This window comes from Bombina bombina, chromosome 4 (assembly GCF_027579735.1).
Source record: "Bombina bombina isolate aBomBom1 chromosome 4, aBomBom1.pri, whole genome shotgun sequence".
In the NCBI taxonomy this organism is placed as follows: Eukaryota; Metazoa; Chordata; class Amphibia; order Anura; family Bombinatoridae; genus Bombina; species Bombina bombina.
This window is the reverse complement of record NC_069502.1, coordinates 1,109,930,487-1,109,948,747: the sequence shown is the minus strand read 5'-3', so window position 1 is coordinate 1,109,948,747 and position 18,261 is coordinate 1,109,930,487. Positions and strand designations below refer to the sequence as shown.

The 18,261-nt window shown below is 40.2% G+C and overlaps 1 protein-coding gene across 2 annotated transcripts in view; it reads right to left on the bottom strand.

Moving 5' to 3' along the window:
- The window catches only part of HHAT (hedgehog acyltransferase), a 1,153,474-nt gene that overhangs the window by 688,602 nt on the left and 446,611 nt on the right, over window positions 1-18,261 (bottom strand). For both annotated transcript variants that reach the window (XM_053712382.1, XM_053712383.1), the window contains one exon: window positions 444-594. In XM_053712382.1, the coding sequence (XP_053568357.1) occupies window positions 444-594 (151 nt within the window). The remainder of the gene's footprint in view (window positions 1-443; window positions 595-18,261) is intronic.

Genomic DNA, 18,261 nt, shown 5'->3' with positions numbered 1-18,261 from the left:
ATTTTATAGCATTTTATTATCATCAAAAACCACCGGCAGACTCTTCTTCTACTTTCTGCCTGAGGCTAAAATAGTACAACTCAGGTACCATTTGAAAATAACAAACTTTTGATTGAAGATAAACTAAATAAAAACACCACATCTCTCTAGCTACTTCCTTTCTTGTCGAGAGCTGCAAGAGAATGACTGGGAGTGGCAGTTAGAGGAGGAGCTATATAGACAGCTCTGCTGTGGGTGATCCTCTTGCAGCTTCCTGTTGGGAAGGAGAATATCCCACAAGTAATGGATGATCCGTGGACTGGATACCCCTTACAAGAGAAATAACTTTGTTTAACCCTTGCCAATGTTTTAGTGAACATAAAAGTGTCTAAGTATTAAATACTATATTTGATCCTACAATATTGAGGGACATATCAAATAAATAATATCCTTAGTGAACTGACCTCCATATTCCAGTGAAGCTGAACATGGTGCTAACGCATCGTGGTAATGCAGGAGGGTTTAGGCCATCCAAACGAATGATTAGTGCCGGCAGGCCGTAGAGCACCAAATACTTTACATAAAAAAACAATACCTGGGCCAAAGCTAGACCACCTGAAAGAGTTAAAAGAACAAGTTAAAGTTAATTCATGCTGTATGCACAGGAGAAAGAGTAAGACACAACCAATACCATATGTACAACTAACATTGCAAACTGTACTTACTAAAATTCAGCTAGATGACGAGTTGAGCGTTGAGTCAAATAGCAGCGTTGTAGCCCATAACGCATCATTTTCCCTAAAGCAGCCATTACAAGTCTTGCCGGTATAGCTGTACCGCAAAGCCTTTTAGCCTGTAACGCAGCGTCAGTACCGCACTCTTAAAAATGACGTTTTTTCATGGGATTCCCATAGCGCTGGTATTACGAGTTCTGGCTAAAAAAATCTGCTTTACAGCCTAAAACGGCAAGATCCGTAATGCCATCTAAAGTCAGTAGTTATGAGTTTTACGCTACAAAGCTGTAACATAAAACTCATAACTAAAAAGTGTTAAAAAGTACACTAACACCCATAAACTACCTATTAACCCCTAAACTGAGGCCCTCCCGCATCACAAACACTATGATACATTTATTAACCCCTAATCTGCCGCCACTAATAAAATGTATTAACCCCTATTTTGACGCTCCTCAACATCATCACCACTATGCTAAAGTTATTAACCCCTAAACCGCCACCCTCCCACATCAAAAACGCTATTTAAATATTATTAACCCCTTATCTGCCGTCCCCCCACAATGCTCCCACTATACTTAAGTTATTAAGCCCTACACCGCCGCCACTATAAAAAACTTATTAACCCATAAACAGAAAGCCCCCTCCACAACGAAATGTACTAAATTAAATTATTAACCCCTAAACCGAAACCCCCACATTGCAATAAACTAATTTAAACTAGTAACCCCTAAACTTAACGCCCCCCTAACTTTATATTAAATTTACCCTATCTTAAATTAAATTAAAAAACTTACCTATCAAATTAAAAAAACTAAGTTTAAACTACCAATTAAACTAATATAATTATTAAACTAAAATTAAACCAACTACCAATTAAAGAAAACTAAACTACACATTACAAAAATCCTAACACAACTCTAAAAATTACAAACTATCTAATAACAAAAACAAAAAAATACTAAGTTACAAAAAATAACAAACACTACATTACGGAAAATAACAAACGAAATTATCCAAAATAAAAAAGAATTAAACCTAATCTAATAGCCCTATCAAAATAAAAAAGCCCACCCAAAATAAAAAAAAACCTAGCCTACAATAAACTACCAATGGCCCTTAAAAGGGCATTTTGTGGGGCATTGCCCCAAAGATATCAGCTCTTTCACCTGTAAAAAAACACAAAGACCCCCCCAACAGTAAAAACCACCACCCAACCAACCCCCCGAAATAAAAAAAACCTAATTCTAATAAAACCGAAGCTACCCATTGCCCTGAAAAATTTATTTTGTATAGGCATTGCACTTAAAAGGGCATTTAGCTCTTTTACTGCCCAAACCCTAAACAAAAAAAAAAAAAAAAAAAAAACACCCAAAAACCATTAAGAAGTTTTCATCCAGGCGGCCTCTTCAATCTTTATCCAGACGTCATCTTCTGTCTTGATCCCGGCGACATGGAGCGGGTCCATCCTGAAGACATCCAGCGCGGAGCATCCTCTTCATACGGTCGTCGCCGTACACTGAATCTTCAATGCAAGGGACGTGATTCAAGATAGCGTCCCTTGCTTTCATATTGGCTGAAAAATTTAAATCAGCCAATAGGAATTAGGGCTGCTAAAATCCTATTGGCTATTCAAATCAGCCAATAGGATTTAAGCATCTCTCATTCTATTGGCTAATTTGAATTACAGCGACCGTATGAAGAGGATGCTCTGCACCGGATGTCTCCAGGATGGACCCGCTCAGCGCCACCAGGATCAAGATAGATGCCATCTGGATGAAGATTGAAGAGGCGGCCTGGATGAAGACTTCTCGCCATCTGGATGAGGACTTCAACTCTGGGATGAAGATCATTCAAGCGGGACTTCAAAAACTGTAAGTGGATCGTCGGGGTTAGGCTTTCTTTAAGTTTTTTTTTTTGTTTTTTTTTTTAGTTTAGGGTTTGTGCAGTAATAGAGCTAAATGCCCTTTTAAGGGCAATGCCCATACAAATGCCCTTTTCAGGGCAATGGGTATTTTAGGATTTTTTTAGAATTAGGTTTTTTATTTTGGGGGGTTGGTTGGGTGGTGGGTTTTACTGTTGGGGGGGTATTTGGGGGTTTTTTACAGGTAAAAGAGCTGATATCTTTGGGGCAATGCCCCACAAAAGTCCCTTTTAAGGGCCATTGGTAGTTTATTGTAGGCTAGGTTTTTTTTATTTTGGGTGGGCTTTTTTATTTTGAAAGGGGTATTAGATTAGGTGTAATTCTTTTTTATTTTAAATAATTTCGTTTTTTATTTTTTGTAATTTAGTGTGTTTTTTTTTGTAATTTTAGGTTTTAGTGCAAGGCAGGTTAGGTTTTATTCCACAGTTAAGTTTGTATTTATTTTAACCAGGTAGTTAGTAAATAGTTAATAACTATTTACTAATTAGTCTACCTAGTTAAAATAAATACAAAGTTACCTGTGAAATAAAAATAAAACCTAAGCTAGCTACAATATTACTATTAGTTATAATGTAGCTAGCTTAGGTTTTATTTCACAGGTAAGACTGTATTTAGTTTTAAATAGGTATTATTTAGTTAATAATTGTAACTTTAGTTTAGCTCTAGTTTAATTATGTTAAAGTTAGGGGGTGTTAGGGTTACGTTAGGTATAGGGGTTAATATAGTTTAATTTAGATTTCTCCAACATTGGTGTGTCCGGTCCACGGCGTCATCCATTACTTGTGGGAAATGTTCTCCCCCACAGGGAAAGGCAAGGAGAGCACACAGCAAGAGCTGTCCATATAGCTCCCCCTCTGGCTCCGCCCCCCAGTCATTCTCCTTGCCGCTCTGAACAAGTAGCATCTACCACGGGGATGGCGAGGAGTTTGTGGTGTTAGTTGTAGTTTTTTATTCTTCTATCAAGAGTTTGTTATTTTAAAATAGTGCTGGCTTGTACTATTTACTCTATAACAGAAAAGTGATGAAGATTTCTGTTTAAGAGGGCTATGATTTTAGCACAAGTAACTAAAATCCATTACTGTTACCACGCAGGACTGTTGAAACAAGAGAACTTCAGTTGGGGGTAACAGTTTGCAGACTCATCTGCTTCAGGTATGACTAGTCTCCTTCTAACAACACAGGCTAATGCTAGATGACAGTCATTTTTCCCCTCAGGGGAAACGGTAAGCCATTTTTCTTTCACCTCAGCAAAAAAGATAACAGGCTTCCCCTTTTTGTTTTTTATGCTGGTAGACACTGTTAGGGGCTAAATCGATTGGTTTTTATTACAATATAATACCATTTGAAATATTTTATAAGCTCACATACACTTGGGAACGTTTTTTATTGATCTGGCTTGTTTTAGACACCTAAATCTAGTCAGGAAGGCCCCTTCACTCTAGTGTGCTGAGGGAGGAAGCCTCATTTTGGCACTTCAGCTGTGCAGTTGAATTTCAAGGCAGTGCATGCAGATTCATGTGAGAGGGTCCTGTGGTTCAGAAAGTGACTCCAAAAGGCTTTTTTCTGTGAATGGTGACCCCTAAGGAAGGTAAAAAGCTGCATCAAGGCTGTAGCTGGGATTGTGGTGTGTAAAAACGGTTAAATCCAACAATTTGCTCCGGTTTGCTGTGCAATACTTTCTAAGCATTAAGACAATGGGGTCCAAATTTCAGAAAAATCGGATATTGCCTTCATAGTTTTTTGAACATTCAGAAATAAATGTGTCATTTTTTTATTTAAAGAGACAGTAACGTTTTTGTTTAAAATCGTTTTTATTGCATTGTTTGCCTGCCTAAATCTGTTTAACATGTCTGTTCCATCAGATAACCTATGTTCTGTGTGTATAGAGACAAATGTGGTTCCCCCTTCGAGTGTTTGTGATAATTGCGCCATAGCGTCCAAACAAAATCAGGACAGCTCTGTTATTTTTCATAATGTTGCCCAAGATGATTTATCTAATGAAGGTAGTGGGGATAGCTCTAAATCCTCTCCTTCTGTGTCTACACCAGCTTTGCCCGCGCAGGCGACACCTAGCGCGCCAGTGCTTATTTCTATGCAACAATTATCAGCAGTAGTGGATAATTCTATAGCAAATCTTTTATCCAAACTGCCAGTTTTTCAGAGAAAGCGTGATTGTTCAGTTTTAAATACAGATAAAAAGGATGAACAATCAGACGCTGACGATGCCTTATCTATTTTACCCTCACATCAATCGGAATTGGCTGTGAGGGAAGGGCTGTCTGAGAGTGAAATTTCAGACTCAGGAAAAATTTCTCAACAGGCAGAACCTGATCTAGTGGCATTTAAGTTTAAGCTTTGCTTAAGGAGGTATTAGCTACTCTGGATGACTGTGATTCCATGGTAGTACCAGAGAAGTTGTGCAAATTGGACAAATTTTTAGAGGTCCCAGTGCACGACGACGCTTTTCCAATACCTAAGAGGGTAGCAAACATAGTGGAAAAGGAGTGGGAGAAGCCAGGTGTACCCTTTGCCCCACCTCCTATATTTAAGAAAATGTTTCCCATAGTAGACCCTAGAAGGGACGCATGGCAAACGGTCCCGAAGGTTGAGGGAGCTGTTTCAACACTAGCGAAGCGCACAACTATTCCTATAGAGGACAGCTGCGCTTTCAAAGATCCTATGGATAAAAAATTAGAAGGATTGCTTAAAAAGATTTTTGTTCAGCAAGGGTTCATCCTTCAACCAGCTACGTGTGTTATTACTGTCACTTCAGCGGCGTCCTTTTGGTTCGAAGAACTAGAAAGGTCGCTCCAGAAAGAGACTTCCTATGAAGAAGTCATGGACAGAATTCAAGCATTAAAGTTAGCTAATTCCTTTATATTGGATGCCGCCTTTCAAATAATGAAATTGGCGGCGAAAAACTCAGGTTTTGCTATAGTAGCGCGGAGGGCGCTTTGGCTAAAATCCTGGTCGGCAGACGTGTCGTCCAAGACTAAGTTACTGAATATTCCTTTCAAGGGTAAGACCTTTGAAGGAAATTATTTCAGACATCACTGGGGGTAAGGGCCATGCCCTCCCACAGGATAGGCCTTTTAAGGCTAAGAACAAATCTAATTTTCGTTCCTTTCGCAATTTCAGGAACGGACCGGCTAATAACTCCACTGCCGCTAGACAAGAAGGTAACGCGGCCCAGCCCAAACCCGCTTGGAAGTCCATGCAAGGCTGGAACAAGGGTAAACAAACCAAGAAACCTGCTGCTGCTACCAAGACAGCATGAAGGGGTAGCCCCCGATCCGGGACCGGATCTGGTAGGGGGCAGACTATCTCTCTTCGCTCAGGCTTGGGCAAGAGATGTTCTGGATCCCTGGGCACTAGAGATAGTTTCCAAGGGATACCTGTTAGAATTCAAGGGACTTCCTCCAAAGGGAAGGTTCCACCTGTCTCGCTTATCTTCAGACCAGATAAAGAAACAGGCATTCTTACATTGTGTAAGAGACCTATCAAAGATGGGGGTGATAAACCCAGTCCCCTCCGGGGAACAAGGTCTAGGGTTTTTACTCAAACCTGTTTGTGGTTCCCAAAAAAGAGTGAACTTTCAGGCCAATTCTGGATTTAAAGATATTAAACAAGTTCCTCAGAGTTCCATCCTTCAAGATGGAAACCATTCAGACAATCTTACCAACAATCCAGCAGGGTCAATTTTTGACTACCGTGGATCTGAAGGATGCGTATCTGCATATTCCAATCCACAAATCTCATCATCAGTTCCTGAGGTTCGCCTTTCTGGACAAACATTACCAGTTTGTGGCTCTTGCATTCGGTTTAACCACCGCTCCCAGAATTTTCACAAAGGTGCTAGGGTCCCTTCTAACGGTCCTAAGACCGAGGGGCATCGCTGTAGCACCTTATCTAGACGACATCCTAATCCAAGCGTCGTCTCTTTCCAAAGCGAGGGCTCATACAGACATTGTGTTGGCTTTTCTCAGATCTCACGGGTGGAAAGTGAACATAGAAAAAAGTTCACTGTCACCGTCCACAAGGGTTCCTTTTCTGGGAACAATAATAGATTCTGTGGAAATGAAGATCTTTCTCACAGACGTCAGAAAGACAAAGCTTCTAAAAGCTTGTCGAGTTCTTCACTCTATTCCTCAACCCTCCATAGCTCAATGCATGGAAGTAATAGGACTAATGGTCGCAGCAATGGATGTGGTTCCTTTTGCTCAAATTCATCTAAGACCATTACAGCTGTGCATGCTCAATCAGTGGAATGGGGACTATACAGACTTGTCTCCCCAAATTCAAGTAGACCAGGTAACCAGGGACTCGCTTCTCTGGTGGTTGACCCAGGATCACCTGTCTCAGGGAATGAGTTTCCGCAGACCGGAGTGGGTCATCGTCACGACCGACGCCAGCCTCTTGGGGTGGGGCACGGTCTGGGACTCTCTGAAAGCTCAGTGCCTATGGTCGCGGGAAGAGTCGCTTCTCCCGATAAACATTTTGGAACTAAGAGCTATATTCAATGCGCTCCTGGCTTGGCCTCAGCTAGCGGAAGCCAGGTTCATAAGATTTCAGTCGGACAACATAACGACTGTTGCGTACATCAATCATCAGGGGGGAACAAAGAGTTCCCTAGCGATGAAGGAAGTAACCAAGATAATCCAATGGGCAGAGAATCACTTCTGCCATCTATCTGCTATTCACATCCCAGGAGTAGACAACTGGGAGGCGGACTATTTGAGTCGTCAGACTTTCCATCCGGGGGAGTGGGAACTCCATCCGGAGGTCTTTGCTCAGTTAACCCAATTATGGGGCATTCCAGACATGGATCTAATGGCGTCCCGTCAGAACTTCAAGATTCCTTGCTACGGGTCCAGATCCAGGGATCCCAAGGCGACTCTAGTGGATGCATTAGTGGCGCCTTGGTCGTTCAACCTAGCATATGTGTTTCCACCGTTTTCCTCTCCTCCCCAGGCTCATAGCCAGGATCAAACAGGAGAAGGCCTCGGTGATTCTGATAGCTCCTGCGTGGCCACGCAGAACTTGGTATGCAGACCTGGTGAATATGTCATCGGCTCCACCATGGAAGCTACCTTTGAGACAGGACCTTCTAGTACAAGGTCCATTTGAACATCCCAATCTAGTTTCTCTGCAGCTGACTGCTTGGAAATTGAACGCTTGATTTTATCCAAGCGTGGGTTTTCAAATTCTGTGATTGATACTCTGGTCCAAGCCAGAAAACCTGTGACTAGAAGGATTTACCATAAAATATGGAAAAAATATATCTGTTGGTGTGAATCCAAAGGATTCTCCTGGAGTAAGATTAAAATTCCAAAGATTCTCTCCTTTCTCCAAGAAGGTTTGGATAAAGGATTGTCAGCTAGTTCTCTAAAAGGACAGATTTCTGCATTATCCGTCTTGTTGCACAAACGACTGGCAGCTTTGCCAGATGTACAAGCTTTTGTTCAGGCTTTGGTTAGAATCAAGCCTGTTTACAGACCCATGACTCCTCCTTGGAGTCTAAATTTAGTTCTTTCAGTTCTTCAAGGGGTTCCGTTTGAACCTTTACATTCCATAGATATTAAGTTACTATCTTGGAAAGTTCTGTTTTTGGTTGCTATTTCTTCTGCTAGAAGAGTTTCTGAATTATCTGCTTTGCAGTGTGATCCACCCTATCTGGTGTTCCATTCAGATAAGGTTGTTTTGCGTACTAAGCCTGGTTTTCTTCCAAAAGTTGTTTCCAACGAGAACATCAACCAGGAAATAGTTGTTCCTTCTTTGTGTCCGAATCCAGTTTCAAAGAAGGAACGTTTATTACACAATTTAGATGTTGTTCGTGCTTTAAAGTTCTATTTAGAAGCAACAAAAGATTTTAGACAAACCTCATCCTTGTTTGTCGTTTACTCTGGTAAGAGGAGAGGTCAAAAAGCTACTGCTACCTCTCTCTCTTTCTGGCTGAAAAGCATTATCCGCTTGGCTTATGAGACTGCCGGATGACAGCCTCCTGACCGTATCACAGCTCACTCTACTAGGGCTGTGGCTTCCACATGGGCCTATAAGAACGAGGCTTCTGTTGACCAGATATGTAAGGCAGCGACTTGGTCTTCTCTGCACACTTTTGCCAAATTCTACAAATTTGATATTTTTGCTTCTTCGGAGGCTGTTTTTGGGAGAAAGGTTTTGCAAGCCGTGGTGCCTTCTGTTTAGGTAACCTGATTTGCTCCCTCCCTTCATCCGTGTCCCAAAGCTTTGGTATTGGTTCCCACAAGTAATGGATGACGCCGTGGACCGGACACACCAATGTTGGAGAAAACAGAATTTATGCTTACCTGATAAATTACTTTCTCCAACGGTGTGTCCGGTCCACGGCCCGCCCTGGTTTTTTTAATTAAGGTTGAAAATTTTTTTCTTTATACACTACAGTCACCACGGCACCCTATAGTTTCTCCTTTTTCTCCTAACCGTCGGTCTGACTGGGGGGCGGAGCCAGAGGGGGAGCTATATGGACAGCTCTTGCTGTGTGCTCTCCTTGCCTTTCCCTGTGGGGGAGAACATTTCCCACAAGTAATGGATGACGCCGTGGACCGGACACACCGTTGGAGAAAGTAATTTATCAGGTAAGCATAAATTCTGTTTTTTGCAATGTGGGGGCTGGCAGTTTAGGGGTTAATAGGTTTATTTAGTGGTAGTGATGTGGGAGGCTAATGGTTTAGGGGTTAGTAACTTTATTTAGTTGTGGCGATGTCTGGGAGCGGCGGAATAGGGGTTAATGTTAAAGTTAGGGCTAGGGGTAAATATAGTTTAATTTAGATTTTTGCGATGTGGGGGCTGGTGGTTTAGAGGTTAATAGGTTTATTTAGTGATGTGGGAGAGGTTTAGGGGTTAATAACTTTATTTAGTTGCGGCGATGTCTGGGAGCGGCGGAATAGGGGTTAATAACTTTAATATAGTGGTGGTGATGTTGGGGTGCGGCGGAATAGGGGTTAATAACTTTAGTATAGTGGTGGCGATATCGGGAGCGGCAGATGAGGGGTTAATAACATTATGTAGGTGGTGGCGATGTCGGGGGCAGCAGATTAGGGGTGTTTAGACGTGGGGTTTATGTTAGGTTTAAACGTTTTTTTTTTCCCCCATAAACATCAATGGGGCTGCGTTACAGAGTTTTTCATTCCGCGATTGCAGGTTTTTTTCTGACACCTTCTCCCCATTGATGTCTATGGGGAAAGCGTGCACAAGCCCGTCAAAACAGAGCTTGTTTTTGGTGCGGTATGGAGCTTAACGCACAAGCCGGGGTTTTTTAAAACTTGGAATGGCAGCGCTATAGGGGGTTGAATAACGCAACTTTTGTAGCACTTTGAAAACCTAGGTTAAACATTTAACTTTTTGACCTCTCTAGGGACAATCACAATTTTACACCGAAGAAAGAACTGTTTAATGTCCCTTTAAGAACATCTGGGAGTGTTTTTTGTTGTTTTTGTTTAATAAATAGGCTTTCTAAAAACAGCACTTCAAAATGCTCTTTTTAATAGATACTCCAGTGTAGAATAAACCAACTTTTTCTTATCAGGCTTATAGAGGTGTAATCTTCCTCTACATTTCTGCTGTGGGAGCTGCATTTTCTTTTTACTTTCAATTTAAATTTTACCAGCTTTTACTTACCCTTGAATACAATTTCACTTTAACATTGACACAGTAAATAGCAACTCAGACAGACAGAATAGTGCCACCCATTAGTCTGCTTTCACTAATGTTAACATACTGACATGCCAACCTGATTCTAGACAGACGGCAGCCTCGGCATGGAGCTCGAAAACTGCTCCTCACACTGCCAGGTCACCTTCCTTCCAAGTGACACAGGCATCACCTGCCGTGCTGAAAAAAGTGTTTTGACATTTCCATAATTGTGCAATGTATAAGTGTACCGCTGCCTGGTTACTAGAGATGCAGTCTGTTTAATCTGACTTGCCAGTGGTGTATAAGTCAGTTATATATATATCTCACCCTGAGTAGGCAGACTCTCTGCTTTATCACACACAAAAGTAATATATGTACAGATATCCACCAGAAAAATACTGGACAACCTGTAGGTGACTGGGAACAGGTTGTAGGTGGAGTCAAACAATGACCCTTCCCCAAACCTCTAGCATAGGCCACAACCTTAAAGGGCCATTAAACACAAAAAAAATATTTCACGATTCAGATAGAGAATACCATTTTAAACAACATTCCAATGTACTTCTATTATCTAATTTGCTGCAATCTTTATATATACTTTGTTAAAGAAATAGCAATGCACATTGGTGAGCCAATCACATGAGGCATCTATGTGCAGCAACCAATCAAATGCTACTGAGCCTATCTAGATATGCTTTTCAGGAAAGAATATCAAGAGAATTAAGCAAATTAGACAATAGAAGTAAATTAGAAAGTTGATTAAAATGGTATTCTCTATCTGAATCATGAAATAAAAAACATAATTTATGTAAGAACTTACCTGATAAATTCATTTCTTTCATATTGGCAAGAGTCCATGAGCTAGTGACGTATGGGATATACATTCCTACCCGGAGGGGCAAAGTTTCCCAAACCACAAAATGCCTATAAATACACCCCCACCACCACACCCACAATTCAGTTTAACCAATTGCCAAGAAGTGGGGTGATAAGAAAGGAGCAAAAGCATCAACAAGGAATTGGAATAATTGTGCTTTATACAAAAAAATCATAACCACCACAAAAAGGGTGGGCCTCATGGACTCTTGCCAATATGAAAGAAATTAATTTATCAGGTAAGTTCTTACATAAATTATGTTTTCTATAATGTAATTGGCAAGAGTCCATGAGCTAGTGACGTATGGGATAGCAAATACCCAAGATGTGGAACTCCACGCAAGAGTCACTAGAGAGGGAGGGATAAAAATAAAGACAGCCAATTCCGCTGAAAAAAGAATCCACAACCCAAATCAAAAAGTTTTAATCTTTATAATGAAAAAAACTGAAATTATAAGCAGAAGAATCAAAGTGAAACAGCTGCCTGAAGAACTTTTCTACCAAAAACTGCTTCTGAAGAAGAAAAAACATCAAAATGGTAAAATTTAGTAAAAGAATGCAAAGAAGACCAAGTTGCTGCTTTGCAAATCTGATCAACAGAAGCTTCATTCTTAAAAGCCCAGGAAGTAGAAACTGACCTAGTAGAATGAGCCGTAATCCTCTGAGGCGGGGATTTACCCGACTCCAAATAAGCATGATGAATCAAAAGCTTTAACCAAGATGCCAAAGAAATGGCAGAAGCCTTCTGACCTTTCCTAGAACCAGAAAAGATAACAAATAGACTAGAAGTCTTTCTGAAATCTTTAGTAGCTTCAACATAATATTTCAAAGCTCTAATCACGTCCAACGAATGTAAAGATCTTTCCAAAGAATTCTTAGGATTAGGACACAATGAAGGGACAACAATTTCTCTACTAATGTTGTTGGAATTCACAACTTTAGGTAAAAATTTAAAAGAAGTCCGCAAAACCGCCTTATCCTGATGAAAAATCAGGAAAGGAGACTCACAAGAAAGAGCAGATAATTCAGAAACTCTTCTAGCAGAAGAGATGGCCAAAAGAAACAATACTTTCCAAGAAAGTAATTTAATGTCCAGAGAATGCATAGGCTCAAACAGAGGAGCCTGTAAAGCCCTCAATACCAAATTAAGACTCCAAGGAGGAGAAATTGGCTTAATGACAGGTTTGATACGAACCAAAGCCTGTACAAAACAATGAATGTCAGGAAGATTAGCAATTTTTCTGTGAAACAGAACAGAAAGAGCAGAGATTTGTCCTTTCAAGGAACTTGCAGACAAACCCTTATCCAAACCATCCTGAAGAAACTGTAAAATTCTAGGAATTCTAAAAGAATGCCAAGAAAATTTATGAGAAGAACACCATGAAATGTAAGTCTTCCAAACTCGGCAATAAATCTTTCTAGACACAGATTTGCGAGCCTGCAACATAGTATTAATCACTGAGTCAGAGAAACCTCTATGACTAAGCACTAAACGTTCAATCTCCATACCTTCAAATTTAATGATTTGAGATCCTGATGGAAAAATGGACCTTGAGATACAAGGTCTGGCCTTAACGGAAGTGGCCAAGGTTGGCAACTGGACATCCGAACAAGATCCGCATACCAAAACCTGTGTGGCCATGCTGGAGCCACCAGCAGTACAAATGAACGCTCCATTATGATTTTGGAAATCACTCTTGGAAGAAGAACTAGAGGCGGAAAGATATAAGCAGGTTGATAATTCCAAGGAAGTGACAACGCATCCACTGCTTCCGCCTGAGGATCCCTGGACCTGGACAGATACCTGGGAAGTTTCCTGTTTAGATGAGAAGCCATCAGATCTATTTCTGGAAGCCCCCACATCTGAACAATCTGAAGAAACACATCTGGGTGAAGAGACCATTCTCCCGGATGTAAAGTCTGGCGACTGAGATAATCTGCTTCCCAATTGTCTATACCTGGGATATGGACCGCAGAGATTAGACAGGAGCTGGATTCCGACCATGCAAGTATCTGAGATACAGTCCTCAAGCTATGAAAAAAGTGAGTCCCACCTTGATGATTGACATATGCCACGGTTGTGACATTGTCTGACTGAAAACAAATAAACGGTTCTCTCTTCAGAAGAGGCCAAAACTGAAGAGCTCTGAGAATCTCACAGAGTTCCAAAATATTGATTGGTAATCTCGCCTCTAGAGATTTCCAAACTCCATGCGCTGTCAGAGATCCACAGACAGCTCCCCAACCTGAAAGACTTTCATCTGTTGAAATCACAGTCCAGGTTGGACGAACAAAAGAGGCCCCCTGGACCAAACGGTGGTGATCTAACCACCAAGTCAGAGATAGTCGAATATTGGTATTTAAGGATATTAATTGTGATATCTTTGTATAATCCCTGCACCATTGGTTCAGCATACAAAGCTGAAGAGGTCTCATGTGAAAACGAGCAAAGGGGATCGCGTCCGATGCTGCAGTCATGAGACCTAAAACCTCCATGCACATAGCTACTGAAGGGAATGACTGGGACTGAAGGTTCCGACAAGCTGAAACCAATTTCAGACGTCTTTTGTCTGTTAGAGACAAAGTCATGGATACTGAATTGGAATTCTAAAAAGGTTACCCTTGTCTGAGGAATCAAGGAACTTTTTGATAAATTGATCCTCCAACCATGTCTTTGAAGAAACAACACTAGTTGATTTGTGTGAGATTCTGCAGAATGTAAAGACTGAGCAAGTACCAATATATCTTCCAAATAAGGAAACACTGCAATACCCCGCTCTCTGATTACAGAGAGTAGGGCACCGAGAACCTTTGAAAAAATCCTTGGAGCTGTTGCTAGGCCAAAAGGAAGAGCAACAAATTGGTAATGCTCGTCTAGAAAAGAGAATCTCAGGAACTGATAATGATCTGGATGAATCGGAATATGAAGATAAGCATCCTGTAAGTCTATTGTGGACATATAATGCCCTTGCTGAACAAAAGGCAGAATAGTCCTTACAGTCACCATTTTGAATGTTGGTATTCTTACATAACGATTCAAAATTTTTAGATCCAGAACTGGTCTGAAAGAATTCTCTTTCTTTGGAACAATGAACAGATTTGAATAAAACCCCAGACCCCGTTCCAGATATGGAACTGGCACAATTACCCCGGATAACTCCAGGTCTAAAACACACTTCAGGAAAGCTTGAGCCTTTACTGGGTTCACTGGAATGCGTGAGAGAAAGAAACTTCTCACAGGCGGTCTTACCTTGAAACCTATTCTGTACTCTTGAGAAACAATGTTCTGAATCCAATGATTTTGGATTGAATTGATCCAAACATCCTTGAAAAATCTTAGTCTGCCCCTTACCAGCTGCGCTGGAATGAAGGCCGCACCTTCATGCGGACTTGGGGGCTGGTTTTGATTTTCTAAAAGGCTTGGATTTATTCCAGACTGGAGAAGGCTTCCAATTGGAAACCGTTCCTTTAGGGGAAGGGTCAGATTTCTGTTCCTTATTCTGACGAAAGGAACGAAAACGGTTAGCAGCCCTAAATTTACCATTAGATTTTTTATCCTGAGGCAAGAAGGCTCCCTTCCCCCCAGTGACAGTTGAAATTATAGAATCCAACTGAGAACCAAATAATTTATTACCTTGGAAAGATAGAGATAGCAACGTTGACTGAGAAGTCATATCCGCATTCCAAGATTAAGCCATAAAGCTCTTCTAGCTAAAATAGCTAAAGACATATACCTGACATCAATTCTAATGATATCAAAAATGGCATCACAAATGAAATTATTAGCATGTTGAATTAGCTTAACAATGCTATACACATTAGGATCTGGTACTTTTTGCGCTAAAGTTTCCAACCAAAATGTTGAAGCTGCAGCAACATCAGCCAAAGAAATAGCAGGCCTAAGAAGATGACCTGAACATAAATAAGCCTTCCTTAGATAAGATTCAAGCTTCCTATCTAAAGGATCTTTAAAAGAAGTACTATCTGCCGTAGGAATAGTAGTACGCTTAGCAAGAGTAGAGATAGCCCCATCAACTTTGGGGATCTTTTCCCAAAACTCCAATCTATCAGTCGGCAAAGGGTACAGTCTCTTAAACCTTGAAGAAAGAGTAAATGAAGTACCCAGACTATTCCATTCCCTAGAAATTACCTCTGAAATAGCATCAGGAACTGGAAAAACCTCTGGAATAACAACAGGAGGTTTAAAACCCGAATTTAAACGTTTACTGGTTTAATATCAAGAGGACTAGTCTCCTCCATATCTAATGCAATCAACACCTCTTTTAATAAAGAACGAATATACTCCATTTTAAATAAATATGAAGTTTTGTCAGTGTCAATATCTGAGGCAGAATCTTCTGAACCAGATAGATCCTCATCAGAGATAGATAAATCAGAATGCTGTCGGTCATTTAAAAATTCATCGAATTTATGAGAAGTTTTAAAAGACCTTTTACATTTATTAGAAGGTGGTATAACAGACAGGGCCTTCTGAATAGAATTAGAAACAAATTCTCTCACATTAACAGGAATTTCCTGAACATTAGATGTTGAAGGAACAAAAACAGGTAATGGACTACTACTAATGGAAATATTGTCTGCTTTAGAAAGTTTATCATGACAACTAACACAAACTACAGCCGGAGGAACAGTTACCACAAGTTTACAACAAATGCACTTAGCTTTGGTAGAACCGACATCAGGCAGCAGCATTCCAGAAGTAGATTCTGATACAGGGTCAGATTGAGAAATCTTGCAATATGTAAAAGAAAAAACAACATATAAAGCAAAATTATCAATTTCCTTATATGACAGTTTCAGGAATGGGAAAAAATGCAAACAGAATAAGCCTCTGGAAACCAGAAGCAAAAATACATGAAAACTTAAATAATGTCAAAAGTCTGGCGCCAAGTATGACGCCCACAACTGACAAAATATTTTTGGCGCCAAAAACATCTGCAACAAACACGAGCGTCATAGATGATGCAACTACGTGAAAATTCTCAGCGCCAACTAAGACGCCGGAAATGACTAAAATACGTCAACAAACGTAATTCTTGTGCCAAAAAAGTCTTGCACCAAGAATAACGCAATAAATTATAGCATTTTGCGCACCCGCGAGCCTAACAGCCCGCAATTTAGAAAAAAAGTCCATTTGAAAAATTTCAGGTAAGAATTTTTTTTTTTTTTTTATATATATGTGCATTTCCCAAAATGAAACTGACAGTCTGTAAAAAGGAAATATACTGATAAACCTGAATCATGGCAAATATAAGTACAAACATTATATTTAGAACTTTACATTTAAAGTGCCAAACCATAGCTAAGAGTGTCTTAATAAAGGAAAACATACTTACCAAAAGACACTCATCTACATAAAGTAGATAGCCAAACCAGTACTGAAACGAGAATCAGCAGAGGTAATGGTATATAAGAGTATATCGTCGATCTGAAAAGGAAGGTAGGAGAAGAATCTCTACGACCGATAACAGAGAACCTATGAAATAGATCCCCGTTAGGATGACCATTGTATTCAATAGGTAATACTCCCTTCACATCCCTCTGTCATTCACTGCACACTGAGAGGAACCGGGCTTCAGCATGCTGAGAAGCGCATATCAACGTAGAAATCTAGCACAAACTTACTTCACCACCTCCATAGGAGGCAAAGTTTGTAAAACTGAATTGTGGGTGTGGTGAGGGGTGTATTTATAGGCATTCTGAGGTTTGGGAAACTTTGCCCCTCCTGGTAGGAATGTATATCCCATACGTCACTAGCTCATAGACTCTTGCCAATTACATGAAAGAAATGTGGGTTTAATGTCCCTTTAACCCCTGTCATATATATTTTTCACAACTGAACCAGTAACACACACACGCATGAATGAACTTTTCCCATTTGACTGCCTGTAGCACACAGAACAGTGTGTTTATGCACCAATGGTTAGGGTTGCCTGCTGTCCAACACAAAGCTACAGGACGATCTATAGGTGACTGGGCACTGGTGGTAGATGGGTTCATTTAATGACTCTATCTTACGTTCTACCCATGACCTCGCTATACATATTTTTCCCAACTAGGCAGTGATTCTATTCCTTTGGCTGTCAGTAGAACGCACAGCATTGATCTGACCCCCTTTGACTGCCAGTCGCTCACACAGTATTTTTACACCCCAGGGTTACACGTAAATAAGTGAATAGAAAAAGATTAATTTTATCCCAGTGGCTACACGTAACACACACAGAGTGGTGTTTTTACACCCATGGTTTTGTAGCACACCCAAGACTGCTTGTAACACATAAGATGGATATTTATTTTGTTTCCCATTATTGGCTGCTAATAACAAATACAACAGTGCTCTGGAGCTGATTTTAACTATGTGCTTAACAGCTTGGCAGAGGCTAAACACATAGTATATGCAAGCAATAATAAAATAACACATTTAAGCATTTTCTTCTTCCACATTTATGTTCTTTGTCTAGATGTAATGATACACAAATTAATATAGCTGTTCTCTTATAAAAGCTAGATAGGTAGTGTGCACGTTTGGAGCACTACATGACAGAAAATAGTGCTGCCCTCTAGTGCTCTTGCTAATGTACAACATTGTTGTAAAACTACTGCTATATAGTGCTGCAGACACGTGCACACTCCTGAACTTACCTTCCTGCTTTTCAACAAAGGATAACAAGAAAACAAAGACAATTTGATAATAGAAGTAAATTGTAAAGTTCTTTAATAGTGCATGCTCTATCTGGATCATGAAAGAAAATGTTTGAGTTTTATGTCCCTTTAAATTTGTTTAAAGCTACTAAACACTCAGATGTGTTTTTTCCCCCTAGCCAATAAGGTTGATACTCACAGATTTATCGGTGGACAGAAAAAAAAGAATAAAGCCAAATTTTTAAAAACCCTCTTACAGACAGATAAAAAAAAATATTGTCTGCCGCATCTCTTTAAAGGGGCATCAAAGTCAAAGTTTCATTATTCAAATAGGGAGTGCAATTGAAGATAAAACATAATATAAAGTATGATACAGGTAAAATGTTATAAACTTTGCTGCAAATGCTGTTGCTG